The 15,096-nt window shown below is 67.6% G+C and overlaps 2 protein-coding genes across 10 annotated transcripts in view; one reads left to right on the top strand and one right to left on the bottom strand.

Annotated features, from left to right (window-relative positions):
* Positions 1-2,895, top strand: part of KCNAB2 (potassium voltage-gated channel subfamily A regulatory beta subunit 2) — an 82,816-nt gene extending 79,921 nt beyond the window's left edge. For 3 of the 5 annotated variants that reach the window (XM_051841108.3, XM_051841107.3, XM_089336681.1), the window contains one exon: positions 262-2,895. In XM_051841108.3, coding sequence (XP_051697068.1) covers positions 262-351 — 90 coding nt within the window. In that variant the 3' untranslated portion in view covers positions 352-2,895. The remainder of the gene's footprint in view (positions 1-261) is intronic. The other 2 variants (NM_001171058.1, NM_001171057.1) reach the window with 1 other exon arrangement.
* Positions 2,726-15,096, bottom strand: part of CHD5 (chromodomain helicase DNA binding protein 5) — a 53,720-nt gene continuing 41,349 nt past the window's right edge. Inside the window, exons 27-42 of one of the 5 annotated variants that reach the window (XM_070079383.2) lie at positions 14,458-14,565; positions 14,177-14,265; positions 13,851-13,984; positions 13,427-13,571; positions 13,052-13,211; positions 11,424-11,503; positions 11,113-11,245; positions 9,870-9,959; positions 9,195-9,332; positions 8,903-9,011; positions 8,394-8,526; positions 7,872-8,067; positions 7,129-7,292; positions 6,909-7,023; positions 6,751-6,804; positions 6,166-6,260 (exon numbers count right to left, since the gene is read on the bottom strand). In XM_070079383.2, the coding sequence (XP_069935484.1) occupies positions 6,797-6,804; positions 6,909-7,023; positions 7,129-7,292; positions 7,872-8,067; positions 8,394-8,526; positions 8,903-9,011; positions 9,195-9,332; positions 9,870-9,959; positions 11,113-11,245; positions 11,424-11,503; positions 13,052-13,211; positions 13,427-13,571; positions 13,851-13,984; positions 14,177-14,265; positions 14,458-14,565 (1,802 nt within the window). In that variant the 3' untranslated portion in view covers positions 6,166-6,260; positions 6,751-6,796. Of the gene's footprint in view, positions 6,261-6,280; positions 6,805-6,908; positions 7,024-7,128; positions 7,293-7,871; positions 8,068-8,393; positions 8,527-8,902; positions 9,012-9,194; positions 9,333-9,869; positions 9,960-11,112; positions 11,246-11,423; positions 11,504-13,051; positions 13,212-13,426; positions 13,572-13,850; positions 13,985-14,176; positions 14,266-14,457; positions 14,566-15,096 lie in introns of those variants that run through there. The other 4 variants (XM_070079384.2, XM_070079380.2, XM_089301555.1 and 1 more) reach the window with 4 other exon arrangements.

The raw sequence follows: 15,096 nt of genomic DNA, 5'->3' as shown, positions 1-15,096 counted from the left end.
TGGAATCTGCATGTTGTGCCACCATCACCACCCTTCTGGAAGGTTCTACAGCTGCCTGGAGTTTGAAGGGGAGAATAGAACCCCACATGTGCTTCCTGTCTGCCCCAAACCTTTGAAACAAGGAAGCCATGTGGACTCTGTCTGCTTCCAGTGGGGCCAGGGTGTGACAGGGTGGAGCCCAGCCAGGCCAGCGGGATGCCGGGAAGAGCTGCCCGCTGGGTCCTGGGGGCGGGTTCTGAGAGCCTTTCTGTTTGCGTGCAGGTCCTCCCAAAACTGTCCTCTTCCATCATCCACGAGATCGATAGTATTTTGGGCAATAAACCCTACAGCAAAAAGGACTACAGGTCCTAAGTGGCGCCCGCCCGCCTGCTGGACAGTGTCCGTGCCCCTCCTAGTCTCTGTCCACTCGCTTACGCTGTCCTGAAGCCAAGTGCAGAGTGTGGTTTGCATCCGGAGAAAACACCACGCCACGTCGTCATCAGGAACCACTCTCCAGAGTCACCGCAGACACCACCACCGCTCCGCCAGCCCGCGTGGGGCCGGTGCCGGGAGACAGCCGATCCGCGGGCGTCCAGGGCGCCCACCCACACCTGGCGTCTCTGCTCATCCTCTGAGAATAAGCCACCCAGTTCTCTCCCAGCCACAGCCCTCACGGACACGCCCCAAGTCATGGCCAGGCCAAGACCTGCCGGGGTCCTCGGGGCAGGCAAGGCTGGCCTCTCCTCTGCCGAGAGCCCCCACCTGGAAACAGGGGTCTGGCGCTTCCTGGGGCCGCGTCTGCCAGGGTCCTGGCCGTGGGGGCAGGGCAGGGCCACACAACCCCTCACTTTCCAAGGGCTCCTGGTGCTTTCCGCTGGGCCTGACCTCAGATTCCCCCCTCCTTCCCTGCCGCTAGCAGCTCCACATAGAGCCGGCCCTCGGCCCCCACCCCACCCTTGCTGGCAGGGGCCAGGGACCCCAGGGTGATTGGCTTGCAGCACAGGAACCACAACACGTGTGGGGCTCTGGTTTCCAGCCCAGGGCCACATCGTCTCTCTCCGTCTCCCCACACACCCACGGAGACCCCGCGTGCTTGGGAGGGTCCTCAGATCCCTTAGCAGGGCCTGGTGGAGTGGGCCCCCAAAGGCCCTGAGGCCGGGCAGTCTTCGCTGGCCTGAGGCTGCTGACCACATGGTGGGAAGTGGCAGAAGGCAGGGCCCCCACGCGCACAAGGCCGAGTTGCTCGTGGTTGGCGACCACCCTCCGCACACCCCCTACCCCGGGCTCTACTGTGCGCCGGGGTGCTGGGCGTGGGCTCCAGGGAGGACCTCTCGTAAGGGAGGGGCCCTGGGGTCCTCCATGCTGCTGTACCCCCAGCAGCAGCCCCACAGTGTAGGGAAAGGCCCAGGGAGTCTCCCTGGAGAGATGCCGGTGCTGGTCACCCCCTGGACACACCTGCACCCCAGCCTAGACAGGAGCGGGGTGGGGGCAGGAAGGGCAGAGTGTGCACCGGAGCTGGGACGGTGGTGCCAGGAAGCCTGCAGACTTGCCCAGCCCTGAGGTCCCGAGTCGTCCCAGCATTTGCCGCACCCTAAGCTAGCTGTGCCTCCAGCCCTCACGGCACACCCCCGGGCCAGGCACACCTGCTCCGGCCCTCACGGCACACCCCCAGGCCAGGCACACCTGCTCCTGCCCTCACAGCACACCCCCGGGCCAGGCACACCTGCTGCTGCCCTCACGGCACACCCCGGGCCAGGCACACCTGCTCCTGCTTGGCCCTTAGTAGAAGCTGCTGTTCTGAGAAGGCCCCTCCCTGGGCTTGCTGCCTGGCCCCGGCCCTGACTGGGGCCTGGGAACTTGGCCATCCGGAAGCCATAAAGATGGGGGAGGCAGGGGAAGAGAGGGGTAGGGGGACGTGGCTTCCTCCACTCCTTCCACCTGGGGGCCCATCCGGGAGCCTGGACCCCTCACCCCTCCCCATGGACCAGGCCCCGGGTCTCCACCGAGACCTGTGACAAGCATCGCTGGAAGCCACCTGGGGGTGTGGGGAGGGGCAGCATCCCTCCCAGTGGAGGCCCAGCCTGTGGTGTGGTGGACAGGCAGGCTCGAAGGGCCACAAGGCCCACCCCCGCTGGCAGGGAGCATGGCTGGGCCTCCACACTGCCAGCCCCTGGTGCCGCCCATTGGGAGATGGACCAGGGAATGCGGTGGTGCCTGGGTCGAGGCCGGGGCTCCCCCAGGGCCACGCCCAGCAAAGCTGAGTTCCCGTTGGATGCGTGTGGGCCCCTGGAAAGCCACAGCCATGGTCTAGGCACCCGGGCAGCCACCAGGCCGGCACTTGCACACGCCTCTCTCTTCCACGTCCTCCATGGCTGGGGCGCTGCTCCCCCCGACCTCACAGCAGGGTGGCTGGGGAGGGACTGAGTGGGCCCAGGAGGGACCGGACCAAGGACAGATGAGCCAGAAAGGCAGGAGCCGGCTCCAGTTCTCCAAGGGCCGGACACGGGCCTGGGACGCCAGGTCTCCCCTCACAGCCACCCTGTGGCCCTCACCTCGCAGCCCAGCGTGCCCCGGCCAGTCCCCCTCCAGGGGTGCTCCACGTAGGAGGCGGCCGGGCAGGCGGCGAGGCAGTCTCCCACCCTGCTGCCACGCAGAGCCCCCACCATTGCTCATCCCGACCCCTTGGTCAGGTCCAAGGTCCCGAGGAAGGGCGGGCGCCCTCCCCCGTCCTCATCCAGCCGTGTGACTAATGTGCTCTCTGCCCCCTTTTTTAACGACTGCGGCCCCCAGCTCACTGCACCCCCACTAGGCAGAGACCTCCAGACGCCTCGAGCTTCCACGCGAGACTCAGACGGAGACGCCGCGCCGCGCCGCGCCGGCGGAATGACACAATAAACCCAAGCCCGTTGCTCTCTCGCTTCCGCTGTTTTCATTTCCTGGGGTCAGCACTGCTCCCGGGGACAGCGTGCAGAGGACAAGACCCCCACCCACGGGGACCCGAGGACTGGGGCTCCCGATCCCCATGGCCAGGAGCAGGTTGGAGGGAAAGGGCATGAGCAGGCGGCACTGGGTGGTCAGACGTGCCCCCGCCCCTCCCAGGGCCCACAGGGGACGGGGCCACCTCCCCTGCTGTACCCTCGGGGGACCCCGCCAGCTGCTGTTCCCATGGTGACAGGTGTTAAGGTCTGGGGGACACCACGCGCTGTCACATTGGGGGTGCATGAGGGAGGGGCACCACCCCAGCTCCTCCCCCCGGGGAACCTCCCAGGTGCAAGGCAGTGACATCTCCACCCCTGTCCCCACTCCTAGCCGGCGAGGCGCTCGGAAGACCACGGAGTCAATCCTTTCCCAAAGGATTTATTAAAACACAGAAAACCAAAACATACACACAGAGTACAAACGAAAGGTGATTGTGTCGGCTGTAGTCTCCGGGTCACGACTCCGGGGAGCTCCGCTTCCATAGCTCCGCCCTGCTCCTGCGGGGACCCCGCCCAGAGCGCCCCGGCCCAGGCCCCCTCCCCTCGCCGGCCTGGGGCGGGGCGGGGTCTGCTCCCGCCGCACACAGGCCCCGCCCCCTCCGTCAGCGCGTGGGCCAGCGAGGAGTGGTAGCAGCGGTTTCAGGACACACACACACACCCAATGGGCCCTTCCTGGGTTATCGCACCTAAAAAAATACTTTGTTTAAAAAAAAATCTGAAAATTAAGGAGAAAAAAAACCATAAACACAACACCGCCAGTGACTTTGGGCTGATCCGTGCCACAACCTGTAAACTTCCCAGACGTCGGGGGGTGGGGGGAGGGACAGGGGGGCCTCCTCCACCGCTGTTGTGCCCTGCACAGGAGAGCCCTGGGGGCAGCGTCCACCCGGGCCCTGGCCAGGCCACCAAGGACGGTGAGGGCAGACGGGGCCTGTCAGCCTCCCCCAGCGGAGCCCCCTCCCTGCCCACCACACCCAAAGCTCCACGGGACCGACACTTGCCCACTTTGCAGGGTCTGCTGGCCCCCAGGTCCCCAAGGCCCCCCTACAGCCCCCACAGGTCCCCAAAGCAAAATAGGGCCAAGCCTTGGTCAACCCCTGGTGTAGGCGGGGCCACCCGGGAAGGAAGCCCTAACAGGCAGGGGTTCTTGGTGACGCGGGCAGGAGCCCAGGCCCACCTCTGGGAGCAGCCACACGTGCAGCCCACTGGGCTCCAGGAGACACACCCGCTTCTTGGCAGGTGCATGTGAGGGGCTTCCCAGCCAAACCCCTGTCCCCCGAGAGCCTTTGAGACCTTTGGCCAAGGCCCCACACGGCCCTGGCTTAAACAGCAACAGGATAAACCCAAATGACACGGCCGGCACCCGGGGAGTCAGAGGACCTGCTTCCAGACCCCACAGAAGACGCCCAGTCACAGACCCCAGCCCCGCCCCGCCCCTGCTGCTGGCAGCAGATAACTGAGAAACCAAGAAGAAAACACCCTCAGACAGAGCCTGTCTCCACACCCAGTCAACCAGAATCCCGCTACCCAGCCCGCCAGCCTTGAAGGTGCTGGGGTCTGGCCAGCAGGGGGCGCCTCCAGCCGAGAGGCTGGAAAGGGAGGGAGGGGCAGCCAGCTTCAGGGGAAGAGCAGGGGCCTTGGGTTGGAGGCGGGGAGACACAGGCTCCTGCCCACCTGCAGTGAGGGCGGGCACTGCTTCCAACCGGGACAGCCCCGGGCTGATGGCCAGCTTGTGGGGAGCAGAGCGTGCCAAGCCGGGCTGGGGGATGCACGCACCGTGGTCACCCTGGCGTGGCACTGACCAGGCAAACACAACACACCACGGGGGTGGTGCCGGATGAACCCCACGGGCCTGGGGTGACCCCCAACCCCACGTGGGGCAGGGGCAGGCTCCGTGACGGGTGCAGCCCCTCCACCTCCAGGGCCCGCCACCATGTCAGGGCCGTGGAGGCTGCGTGCGGAGCCCGGGTGGAAGGGGCTTCGAGGGATCCGGCCCTCCGGGGTTCAGAGAAAGCACAGCACACACAGGGCCGTCTGGGGCTCCAGGAGGGCCGGGCAGTTGCCCGGGTGCCCACAAGACCAGCCAGTGAGTCCTGCCCGGTCCAGCCACCTGTGTCCTGCACACCTCTTCCCCCGCCCGGGCCCCCAGGCCCAGCCTGCCCCCCATACTGTACCCACAGACAAGGCTGGAGAGAGGCTCCGCCCCAGCCACGCCCAGGGTCCTCGCTCCCTGCCCCACCTGGTGCACACGGTTCCCGGTGCACAGGGCTGGGGCGGGGCGGGGCGGGAGGGGGAGGAGAGAAATTTAGCAGCAGGGACGGGAAGATGGTCCCCGACTCCGGGGTGCTCACAGCAGCAAACAAAGCAGGAAGTGCCGGGGGCTTTGGCTGGGTGGGGTCTGCAGTGGCCCCAGGTACAGCCCCCTGCCCCAAGCGGAGCGCAACCCTCTCTCCCAGAGAACTCGGCAAAGGCAGCCAAGTGCCGGGACCAGGGCCTCTCCAGGGAAAAGGGGGCAGGGGTGTGTAGCAGCCCAGGAGACAGCGCCCAGGGAGGTCTGAACCCAGAGGGGAGGGCAGGCCTCCCAGGGCACAGGGCCGGCCAGGCTCCCCCGGGCCACCCCAGAGCCACCTCGGAGCTATCGCCCGCCCATCACCACACCTCCAGCCCACTGCAAGGCCCAAACCCCTTCCTGCAGGGCTCTAAGCCGCGGCAGGCTCCCGCCTCCGCAGGAGCACACGCCCGGGGCCTCCAACTGGGCCAGGGACACCTGCTGACCAAAGAGCCCCCCCCAAAGACACGGCACATACCAGGTGGGCTCAAGCCGTGCCAGGACCTGACCTGCCTGGACCCCGGGCAGAAGCACGAGAAGCAGGCAGGACGGGGAGGGGGGCACACTGAGGGCTGCCCCCTCCCCAGCTGGGCTGAGTCCGCAGGCGGCCCCGGGGGGCCCCCAGGGAGCTTCCCCGGGGGTCCGGAGCCCACTGACAGGAGCTGTGCGTGCTGTGGTCGGCATCTGCTGGACGCCACCTACGTCACCCAACTTTGGACCAAGACAAACGCGTTCCAGTCTTCAATAGGAAAGTGCAGAAGACGGACAAATAAACGAAATCTCTAGGAAGCCGACCCGGAAAAGGTGGCCGAGGGGCGCGTCCAGCGTGGCTGTGGCTGTGGCGTGGCGTGGCGTGGAAGAACACTTGAGTCAAGACGAGGTGGCACTTCTGGGCTCTGGCCCCGCCAGGCTGGGTCCCATCCGTGTGCCGGCCTTGCTCGGCTCCCCTTTTGGTCCCAAGGTGGCCCGGGCTCCTAAAAAGGCAGTAGCTTTTCTCTCCCGTGGGGGTCGGGGGGGGGCCCAGCAGGCCTGGCTGCAGGAGGCAGACGGGGGGGGGCCCACGCCGGCACTCAGGGTGCACAGGCTCCCGGTGACAGCCACCCCACTGTCGCCCACCCGAATGCCCACCAGCACCCCAGGAAGAGGCACCCATGGGGCAGCCAGCTTGGAAGCCCCTCGGGCACCTGCACCCACCCCCAACAACCGTGCTCATGGGGACTGGGCAGGTCCTCCCAGCCAGCGACACCCCGGAAACCCTCAGCCACCTCCTGGGGAGGGGTGGGCAAGATGGGCAGGGCAGTGGAGGCTGGACAGGGCTCCAGCCTGGGCACACCCCACGTCTCTGGGGGGGGCTCCAGTCCAGCGGCTCCGGGGCAGTGGCAGCTCCAAGGCTCCGGGGCGTGACTCGGGCGTGGGGACAAGACCTGCCAGGCAGGACGGCGGTGCACGCAGCGGCAGCCTCACCTCGGCTGGGAAGGAGTGCGGCAACAGAGGGGAGTCGCGGGGACGGCTAGATATCTGTCGGGAGAGAGAGGGGGCGGCTGGCCTGGCGGCGGGGCAGCGGGCAGGCCGGGCCGGCGGGCCCCGCGGTGCATGCTGCCCGGGAGTGGACGGGCACCTACCGGTCACATAGGGCCCCAGGGGCATCTGGTTGTAGTTGACAATCCCTCCCGGTCCAGGGCCCCGGAAGTTGGGCCCAAAGTTGTTGTTGTACATCTGGGAGGAGCCGAAGGCACCCTGGGGGCAAGGATGCAGGTTGACAGGCGCTGACCCCGCCCCGCCCCCCAGGAAGTGCCCCCCAGGGCGGCGGTCCGGGGCCCAGGGCGCACCGCAGGACCTGACCTGCTGGATGGTGGGGTCCCCGGCCCGGTTGGTCAGGCGGCTCAGGATGCTGCGCTCCGACATCTGCAGGCGGGCGGCCACCGGCGGGATGCGGGACAGCATGGAGGGCAGGCGCGTCACGTCCGCCTTCATGTCACTCAGCAGCTCCTCCAGCTGGTTCAGGACTGCGGGGCGGGCGGGGCCTTCAGCCCGGCCGCCGGGTGCCCGCGCCGCGCCCGCCACGGCAGACCCCGCGAGGCAGCCCTGACGGCCCCGACTGGGAGACCCGGGCTGCTGTCCCAGCCTCCAGCTCGGGGCCAGGCTCACTCGCACGCGCTCGCTCGCTCTCCCCTCCTATCTGCCTCTCAAATAAATATTTCAAGTTTCATCGAGGGAACTTAGTTTACAAAAATAAAGGCTGTGGGGTAGGAGGACAGAGGGCTGCAGGGCGGGGCAGGGGGCTTCGCCGCACTCCCAGAAGCAGACACCAGGGGGCGCTCCACAGAGCAGCAGACAGCAAGGTTCTCCCAAGCACTCCTCCAGGGGCCCCTCGGGGCTGGCAGAAGCTCTGACCCAACACTAGGCCTCCCTCCTCAGAGCCCACCCCCCACCACCACCGGGAGGTCCCCGGCCCAGCCCACCACTGCGGCTGGAGGGGGGTTCCCAGAGACAGCACTGGTCTCCCCACCCAGTGTCACTGCGCCACCTAGCCTTGCACCAGGCCTGCCTCAGTCTCCCAGGACGGCATGTGCCCAGTCACGCACCCTTGTGCAGGACGGCGTTGGCAGGCTTGTTCCCGGCCAGGGACTCCTTGGACAGGTGCTGGTGGCTCTCGGCAAGGCACTCCACCTCGGCCAGGCGGGCGTTGAGGGCCATGGCGGGGTGGTTGGGGTCCTGGGTCATGTTGAGGTACGCGGCCCTCCTGAGCTGCTCCTCGATGACCAGTGCCTGCTCCAGCAGCTGCGGGGGTGGGGGTGCGCGTGGGCGGCCCGGGCAGCCACTGCCCCGCCTCCACCAGCAGAGGGGCGGGGGGAGGACAGGCCCCCCAGCTTCCATCTCTCCCGCAGGTTTCCCCGGGCTGGGTCCTCTGCACCCCGTGACCCCAGGATGGGGACACCCAGCACGGCCCGGCCCAGAGCGAGCGTCTGGTGACTGACCGACTGGCTCCTGGTGGTGTCCAGGCCCTGGCGTAAGTGGAGGGGTCGCTGCCAACTCTTCTGCCCCAGGTCCTCCGGGAGCTCCCGCTGCCCGCCCCACCCCCGCCTCCGGCACCCACGAGGGCTGACCTTGAACCTGCGGGCCAGGAACTTGTTCTTCATCTCCAGGTAGTTGCCCTTGTGGACCTCGGACTTGAAGGGCTCGTTGAGGATCATGTACCGGGGGTCATTCTGGATGTCTTGCCAACGGGCGTAGCCGTGCCTGGGCGGGGCGTGGTCAAGGGCAAACGTGGTGGCTGGAGCAGACTGGGGACCCCAGGGCCGGCTTCAGGGCTCTGCGCGCCCAGGCAAGTCCACCCTCGGCGGCCAGGCGGGCACGCTGGGCCAGCAGACGCTGGCAGGGCCCCCCCAGCACCACTGTCACCCCCGTCCCCGGGATGGACACGTTCAAGCCCTAACCCATGAGCGTGACCCATTGGACACAGTGGACCAGAGTGTCCTTATAAGGGAGCCACCCAGAGAAGCGACAAGGGGACAACAGACGCGGGGGCGTGGTCCCTCTGCACCCCCCAGGAGCTGCAAGAGGAGGCGGGGGGCTCCCCCCAAGGTCCAGCGAGAACGGCACGGGCCAAGGATACGTCACGATGCCGGCCAGCAGCCAGTAGTCATGGCGCCGGTGCCAGATATCGTAGGGTTTCCCCGAAGACACGGCGGCGCGCTCCTCGTTCTGCCACAGCGTGTGCAGCTCTGGGGAGGGGGCCGAGTGAGCGGAAGGAGTGGCGCCCCCCGGCTCTCCCCTCTGCCTCGCTGCCCGCCATGGCCACCCCCTCAGAGGTTCCCTGTTCCAGCAGACTCCCATCAACCACTCACGCTCTAGTATAAAATAACCCCTGCCCAGCCTCCCGGGACACCCACAGCCCCGCCCCGTACCCGTGAAGCCGCCGTCCGCAATGTTGAACATGAACTTGAACTTCCCACTCTTGTCCTCCTTCTTGCCCTCCTCGTCGTCCTCTCTGTCCCCGTTTTGCTGCGTTTCGCTGGGCTCCTTCTCCTCAGCCTTGGTGCTATCTGTGGGGGCACAGGGCCCATCCAAGCCTCCGCCCAGAAGGCACTGCCCGGGGGCCTCTGTCTGCCAAGCGCTGGGGACCCAAAGGCCCGCGGGAAGCACACGGAGCTCCCGTGGAGCAGGACTCTGGCACACCCACAGCCCCCCGCCCTCCTGGCTCCAGGCCCACGTGCCCTGCCCCCACCACAGGGAGGGCAGCTGGGGGCAGGGCAGGACCCGTGTCCAGGGACGACAGAGCTCCTCAAAGTCTGGGCAGAAGGCAGATGTTGCAGAACATTCTAGAGCCTAGAGGCATGCGAAGCTTCCGGCTGACCCCCAAACCCTCCAGGCCAGCTCTCCGCCCGCTCCCGGTGGCTGCGGCCGGAGGAAAAGTGGGCGGGGAATCCGTCCCCTAGAGGGTGGGAGTCACCGAGCTCCGAGGGCTGGCGTCCAGGCTCCCACCTGCAGCTACAATCAGGGCGTGGGGCCGACAGGGCACAGGTGCAGGTGGCCCGTCAGGGACCAAGCGAGGCGAGGCGGAGCGCGGAAAAGTGTCAAACCTGGCCTGAAGTCGCTGCTGTCCCCTCTGCTGTGACCCAGGCTTAGCTCCAGCCTGTCCAGGGCCTTCTCCTGGTCAGGAAGCACTTCCTCTGTGAGACGGAAGGGGGCGGGTGTGGGAAGGCAGAGGGTCCTGGGCGGCCGCTGGCCGCCCGCACAAGGAACCCCACCAGTCACGCGACAGGTGCCATCAAAGAAAGCGCCTCTGGGGGCGGGGGCGGGGCAAACCCCTCCCCCAGGCCCCTCGGGCAGTGGCCCATCCCCCACTGCAAGGACAAGGACTGGCGATGCCAGCAACCTCGCCAGCCGTCATGGATTGGAACCACCTACAGCACCCAGCCGTGCTGGGCAAGGTGCAACGCACCCAGAAGGCACCCAAGGGTGCTCACAGGCAAACCAGGACATTGTAAAGGAACGAAGGGGACATAAAGTCGGCCAAGCACCAGCTGCCGTGGCGTGGGCCCAGGCAGCGGCTGTGGGACACCAGGAAGAGGCTTGGAGGGACCGGGGGCTCCTGGCTCAGCACACAGAGGACAGAGGTGGCCTCGCGCCGGGAGGGTTTAGAATTGCGCTCACACCCCCCAAGCGTGGTGGGCTCTGGGAAAGAGGAGTCCTCCTGCCGTGGAGACCATGGAGACCTGGGGGCAGCAGAGAGGGCTCGGGGCTCGGGCCTCTGCCACCCGTGTGGGAGACCAGGATGGAGTCCGGGCTCCGGCGGCAGCCTGGCCCAGCCCTGGCTGTGGTGGGCATCTGGGGAGTGAACCAGAGGATGGGAGATCTCTGTCTCTCTCTGTCTCTCTCTCTCTCTCTCTGCATCTCTCAAATAAATCAACAAAGAATTTTTAAGCACTTTACAGGGAGTCAGTCTGCAGAATAAACAAAATCACCGTTCAAGTTTCGTCACCACCAAAGACAGCGGTCATACCTGAAAGTCAGTCTTTCAGTGCTGGAACTCTAAGGGAAGAAGGACTTCCTGCAAAGAGCAAGAACTACACCGGCGGCACCTGGTCGGCAGCAGAGCAGGAGCCCTATCTTAACCCGGGTTAAGGCCTGGCCTGAGGCGCCGGCATCCCATGTGGACGCCGGTTCGTGTCCCGGCTGCTCCTCTCCCAATCCAGCTCTCTGCTGTGGCCTGGGAGAGCAGTGGAGGATGGCCCAAGTCCTTGGGCCCCTGCACCCACACGGGGGAACTAGAAGCAGCTCCTGGATTCCAGCGTGAGGGCGCAGGCCTGGGGAAGGCCCTACCTTTGGGCGGCTGCTCCGGGGAGGGCTGGGCCTTCTCCGTCTCCTCTGGCCGCTCCTCCCGGGCTCTCTCCTTGCTGTCCGAGCTCTCGTGCTTGTCCTCGCTCTCCGCTCTGTCCAGGGCAGTTGGCAGGGCCTAGGGAGGGCAGGCTGGGGAGCTGCAGGACCAGGGCCCGCCCGGGAATGGGCTGGGGACCCCACGCCCCGGCCTCCCACCCTTGTCCACGAAGCCTGGGACACAGACCGGGATGAGCAGGCCCCCAGCCCCAGCTGCGCCTCGCCCGCGCACAGCTCCGGCCCCAGCACCTCCGTACCTGGGCTTCCAGGGGCTTCTTTGGCTTCTGCACCCCCAGCTCCTTCTCGTCCACGTAGCCCAGCGGGGCTTCCACTTTGTCTGAAGGATCCGGGAAAGCCGTCAGACAGGTGGGCTCAGGAGGGGAGAGGGGCAGGGCAGGAGGTGGGGTTGGGCTGCCCAGGAGAGGGAGGGTTTGGCCCTCAGGAAGCCCGGTGGCAATGGGCAGGAGCCCCAGGTACGTCAGGGGTCCCGGGCCAGCCCGGCTCAGGGGTTCCCCCACGGGGCTGGTGAGCGGCCTGAGCCCTGGCTCTGGTCACACTGGGCAAAGCTTGGGGCTCCAGGAAGCCCTGGGAGGTGGGCACCACGACAGCCCACGTCGCAGATGGGAAGCCACGGGGCCAAGGGATTGCCCGAGGTCGCACACGGAGTTCAGGGCCCAGCCGGGACCGCTTCCAAAGGGCGCGCTGGTGCCGAGGGCCAGGACGGCCTCCCGGGCCTCCCCTGTGGCCTGGGCATAGGTGTGTCTGCCCCGGGCCTGGGGGCCCGACTGAGGGAAGATGCTCTGTCCAACTAAATACCTGGAGACGAATAATCTGATTAAAAACGGGCAAAGGGTCTGGAGACTGCGTCCAAGGAGACACACAAACAGCAGAGAGGCACGCAAGAAGCTGCTCGGTACCCACAGCACAGGGAAACGAAGCCCAAGCACGCGGCACGGCCACCAGGACGCCGGGATGCACAGCAGGGAGCAGGCCCGGCGCGCTGTGCAGCCGGTCAAGCCACCGCCCAAGACATCAGCAACCCATAGCCAGCGCTGGCTGCTCTGCTTCCGACCCAGCTCCCTGCTAACGTGCTGGGAAGGCACCAGAGGATGCCTCCTACGAGGGAGACCCGGCGGAGCTCCTGGCTCCTGGCTCCTGGCTCCCACCTGGCCCAGACACGCTGTCGTGGCCATCTGGGAAATGAACCGGCGGACGAACATCTCTCTCTCTCTTTCCCTCTCTCTCTCTCTGTCTGCCTTCTGAGTAAATAAAAATAAATGCTTTTCATAAAAAGCCCAGGTGTCGATGGCAATCTGAAGACGCTGGAACTCTGACCCAGGCCTGCCACAACCGAGTGACTCCCCTCAGAAGGTCAAACAGCGATCCCGGGGCCCAGAAATTCCATTCCCAGGTCTGTACCCAAGAGAACTGGGAATACGACCACACACGCAACAGGCGCGAGTCTTCATCGCACGATTCAGAATCGCCAGCGAACAAAGACAACCCAAATCCACCCGCGGACGGAGGAGGAAGCAAACCCAGCCTCGCAGGGTGGACCAGGGCCGAGCCCGGAACGCAGCACTGGGAGACCGACCCGACACAGAAGGATGCAGCTGCCGACTGCACCTACGGGAGACGTCCGGCCGCGCAAATGCACGGGGAGGGAGGCGGCGGGCTGGCCCGGGTGGGTGGGAACCCAGCGCTGGTCACAGCAGCACGGCCCCGAGGAGGCACTGGGCAGCAGTGGCCGTGCACCTGCGCGCTGTAACGAACAGCTCTCCCTCGGCGCAGGTGCCTTGAGGGCTGAGGCCGGCCTTTGTGGGGAAGGGAAGGGACTGGGGTTCCCACAGCCCTGCCGGGACCCAGGGTACCCCACGCGCCAGACCTGGCAGGCCGAGCGGGGCCGGCGGGAGGTGTGCGGGGCTGGCGGGCACTGGCGTGTTGGGGTCGGAGGAGACGACCTCGGCGGGCTTCTTGCCCTCGGGCCCGTCGGGGACCAGATCAGGGGTGCTGTACTTCCCGTTGACATGCTCGAACTCCTGGACCTGGCGGGCAGCCACAGGGACGGTGTGGTCAGTGCTGAGGGCCTCGGCATCGCCCAAGGCGGGCCAAGCCACACGCTGCCCTCCCCAGCTGGCCCCTGTGTGTCCCCCGCCCTGTGCCCCAGCGTGTGGCCTCCACCCCACCTGAGCCGGGCGCTTGTCCTCTGACCGCTGACCCCAGGGGCGGCCCAGGGCCCGGCCGAGGCTTGCTCACCCACCTTCTTCCTAACCAGTGACATGACCCCAATGCGCGTGAGCACGTGCTGCCTGGAGAGGCCCTCCCGGGGCACGCCGTCCGCGAAGGTCTCCGCCCCGTCAGCCCCCGGCTCACACAGGTGCCGCATGAACAGAGACACATAGGCTCTGGGGGGTAGGGGGACCGGGGCTCAGGGAACGGGGGCCCAGCAAGGACCCCCGGGGGACCCCTGGCTGGGATCATCAGCCCGCTGGGTCAGGGCCCCGGCAAAGGACAGCGTGGGCACCCCTAGGACTGCCCTCGCCCCGACGGCCCCACGCACGCAGGCCGGTTTTGGGCACAGGCAGTGCGACTCGGCCCCACCCGGTGCCGGAAGCACAGTCGAGACCACTAGAGACCCCTCGGGCCGCCCAGCCTCGCCCCGGGGCCGCCCACAGCCTCTTTACCTGAACTCCTTCTCGCTCTTCCCCCGCAGGTCGCGCACCAGCCAGTGGGAGTTGAAGGCGTCCTGCGGCGGCATGCCCCAGCGCATGATGGCGTTCAGGAAGGCCTTGCGCTGCCGGGCGTTGAAGCCCAGCACCTGGGCGGGGCGGGGAGCGGGCGCGAGCCCGGATCAGATGCGGGCGGGGGCACGGGACAAGGCCTGACCCGGGGCAGGATCCAGGGAGCAGGTCTGCCCCACCCCCGACTCCTGCTTAGCCGATGGCCCCCGCCCCGGGCAAGCCCCCAGCCCGCCCTCCGGCTCCCGGGGGCAGCGGGGCGCAGGCCCCACCTCGATGTTGCCGCCGACGCGAGCCAGCAGAGGTGGCAGGGGCTTGTCCCTGTCGCTCTTGAGCTGCCTCCTGGACTGCCGCCGTCCACCTGGGGGCAGCGGCCACAGCCCTCAGCCGGGGACCGAGGGCTGCCAGAGCCCCCCCCCCCCCGCCCCAGCACGGCCTCCCTCAGCCGGGGACCGAGGGCTGCCCGAGCCACCCCCCCACTGGCCCGCCTGCCAGCACGGCCTCCCTCAGCCGTCCCCAGAGAGACCCCCGCAGCGCCCCCGCGGACACTCACTCTGGCCCTCCGGCCTCTCCTCGAAGTCCTCGTCTTCGTCCTCGGAGCCGATGGAGTACTCCGACTGGTTGTCCGAGAGCTCATCCTGCCACTCTGCGGAGGCGCGAGCTGTGTGAGCAGAAGCCCACCCGCGCCCTCGCACACTCAGGGCCGCACTCGACGGACGGCGACGACAGAGGCCACCGAGCACGCAAACCACCACCGGCCCAGCCTGCAGGGCCCGGCCACCGCCGGGGTCACACACCGGGCTGGCACTGCCTCCTGCCCTACCCCACCCTCGGCCCCCGGCCCCCCGCCCCACACGCACCGCTGGACTTGCAACCCTCGTGCCCTACCCCACCCCCCGGCCCCCAGCCCACAGCCCCACAGGCACCATTAGGCTGACGTCTCCTGTGCCCTACTCCCACCCCCTAGCCCCCAGCCCCCCACGCACCCTGGCCTTCCTGCCCCTGCCCCTGCCCCCACGCACCCTGGTCCTCCCACCCGGCCCGGCCCCCACACACCCTGGCCCTCCCGCCCAACCCCATGTGGCCCCCACGCATCCTGGTCCTCCCGCCTCTGCCCCTGCCACCACGAACCCTGGTCCTCCCACCTGGCCCGGCCCCCAGGCACCCTGCCCCGGCCCCGCCCCCACGCACC

Source organism: Oryctolagus cuniculus, chromosome 7 (assembly GCF_051225735.1).
Source record: "Oryctolagus cuniculus isolate XC-2025 breed Fujian yellow rabbit chromosome 7, ASM5122573v1, whole genome shotgun sequence".
Classification (NCBI taxonomy): Eukaryota; Metazoa; Chordata; class Mammalia; order Lagomorpha; family Leporidae; genus Oryctolagus; species Oryctolagus cuniculus.
This window is presented reverse-complemented; position numbering and strand designations above follow the sequence as displayed.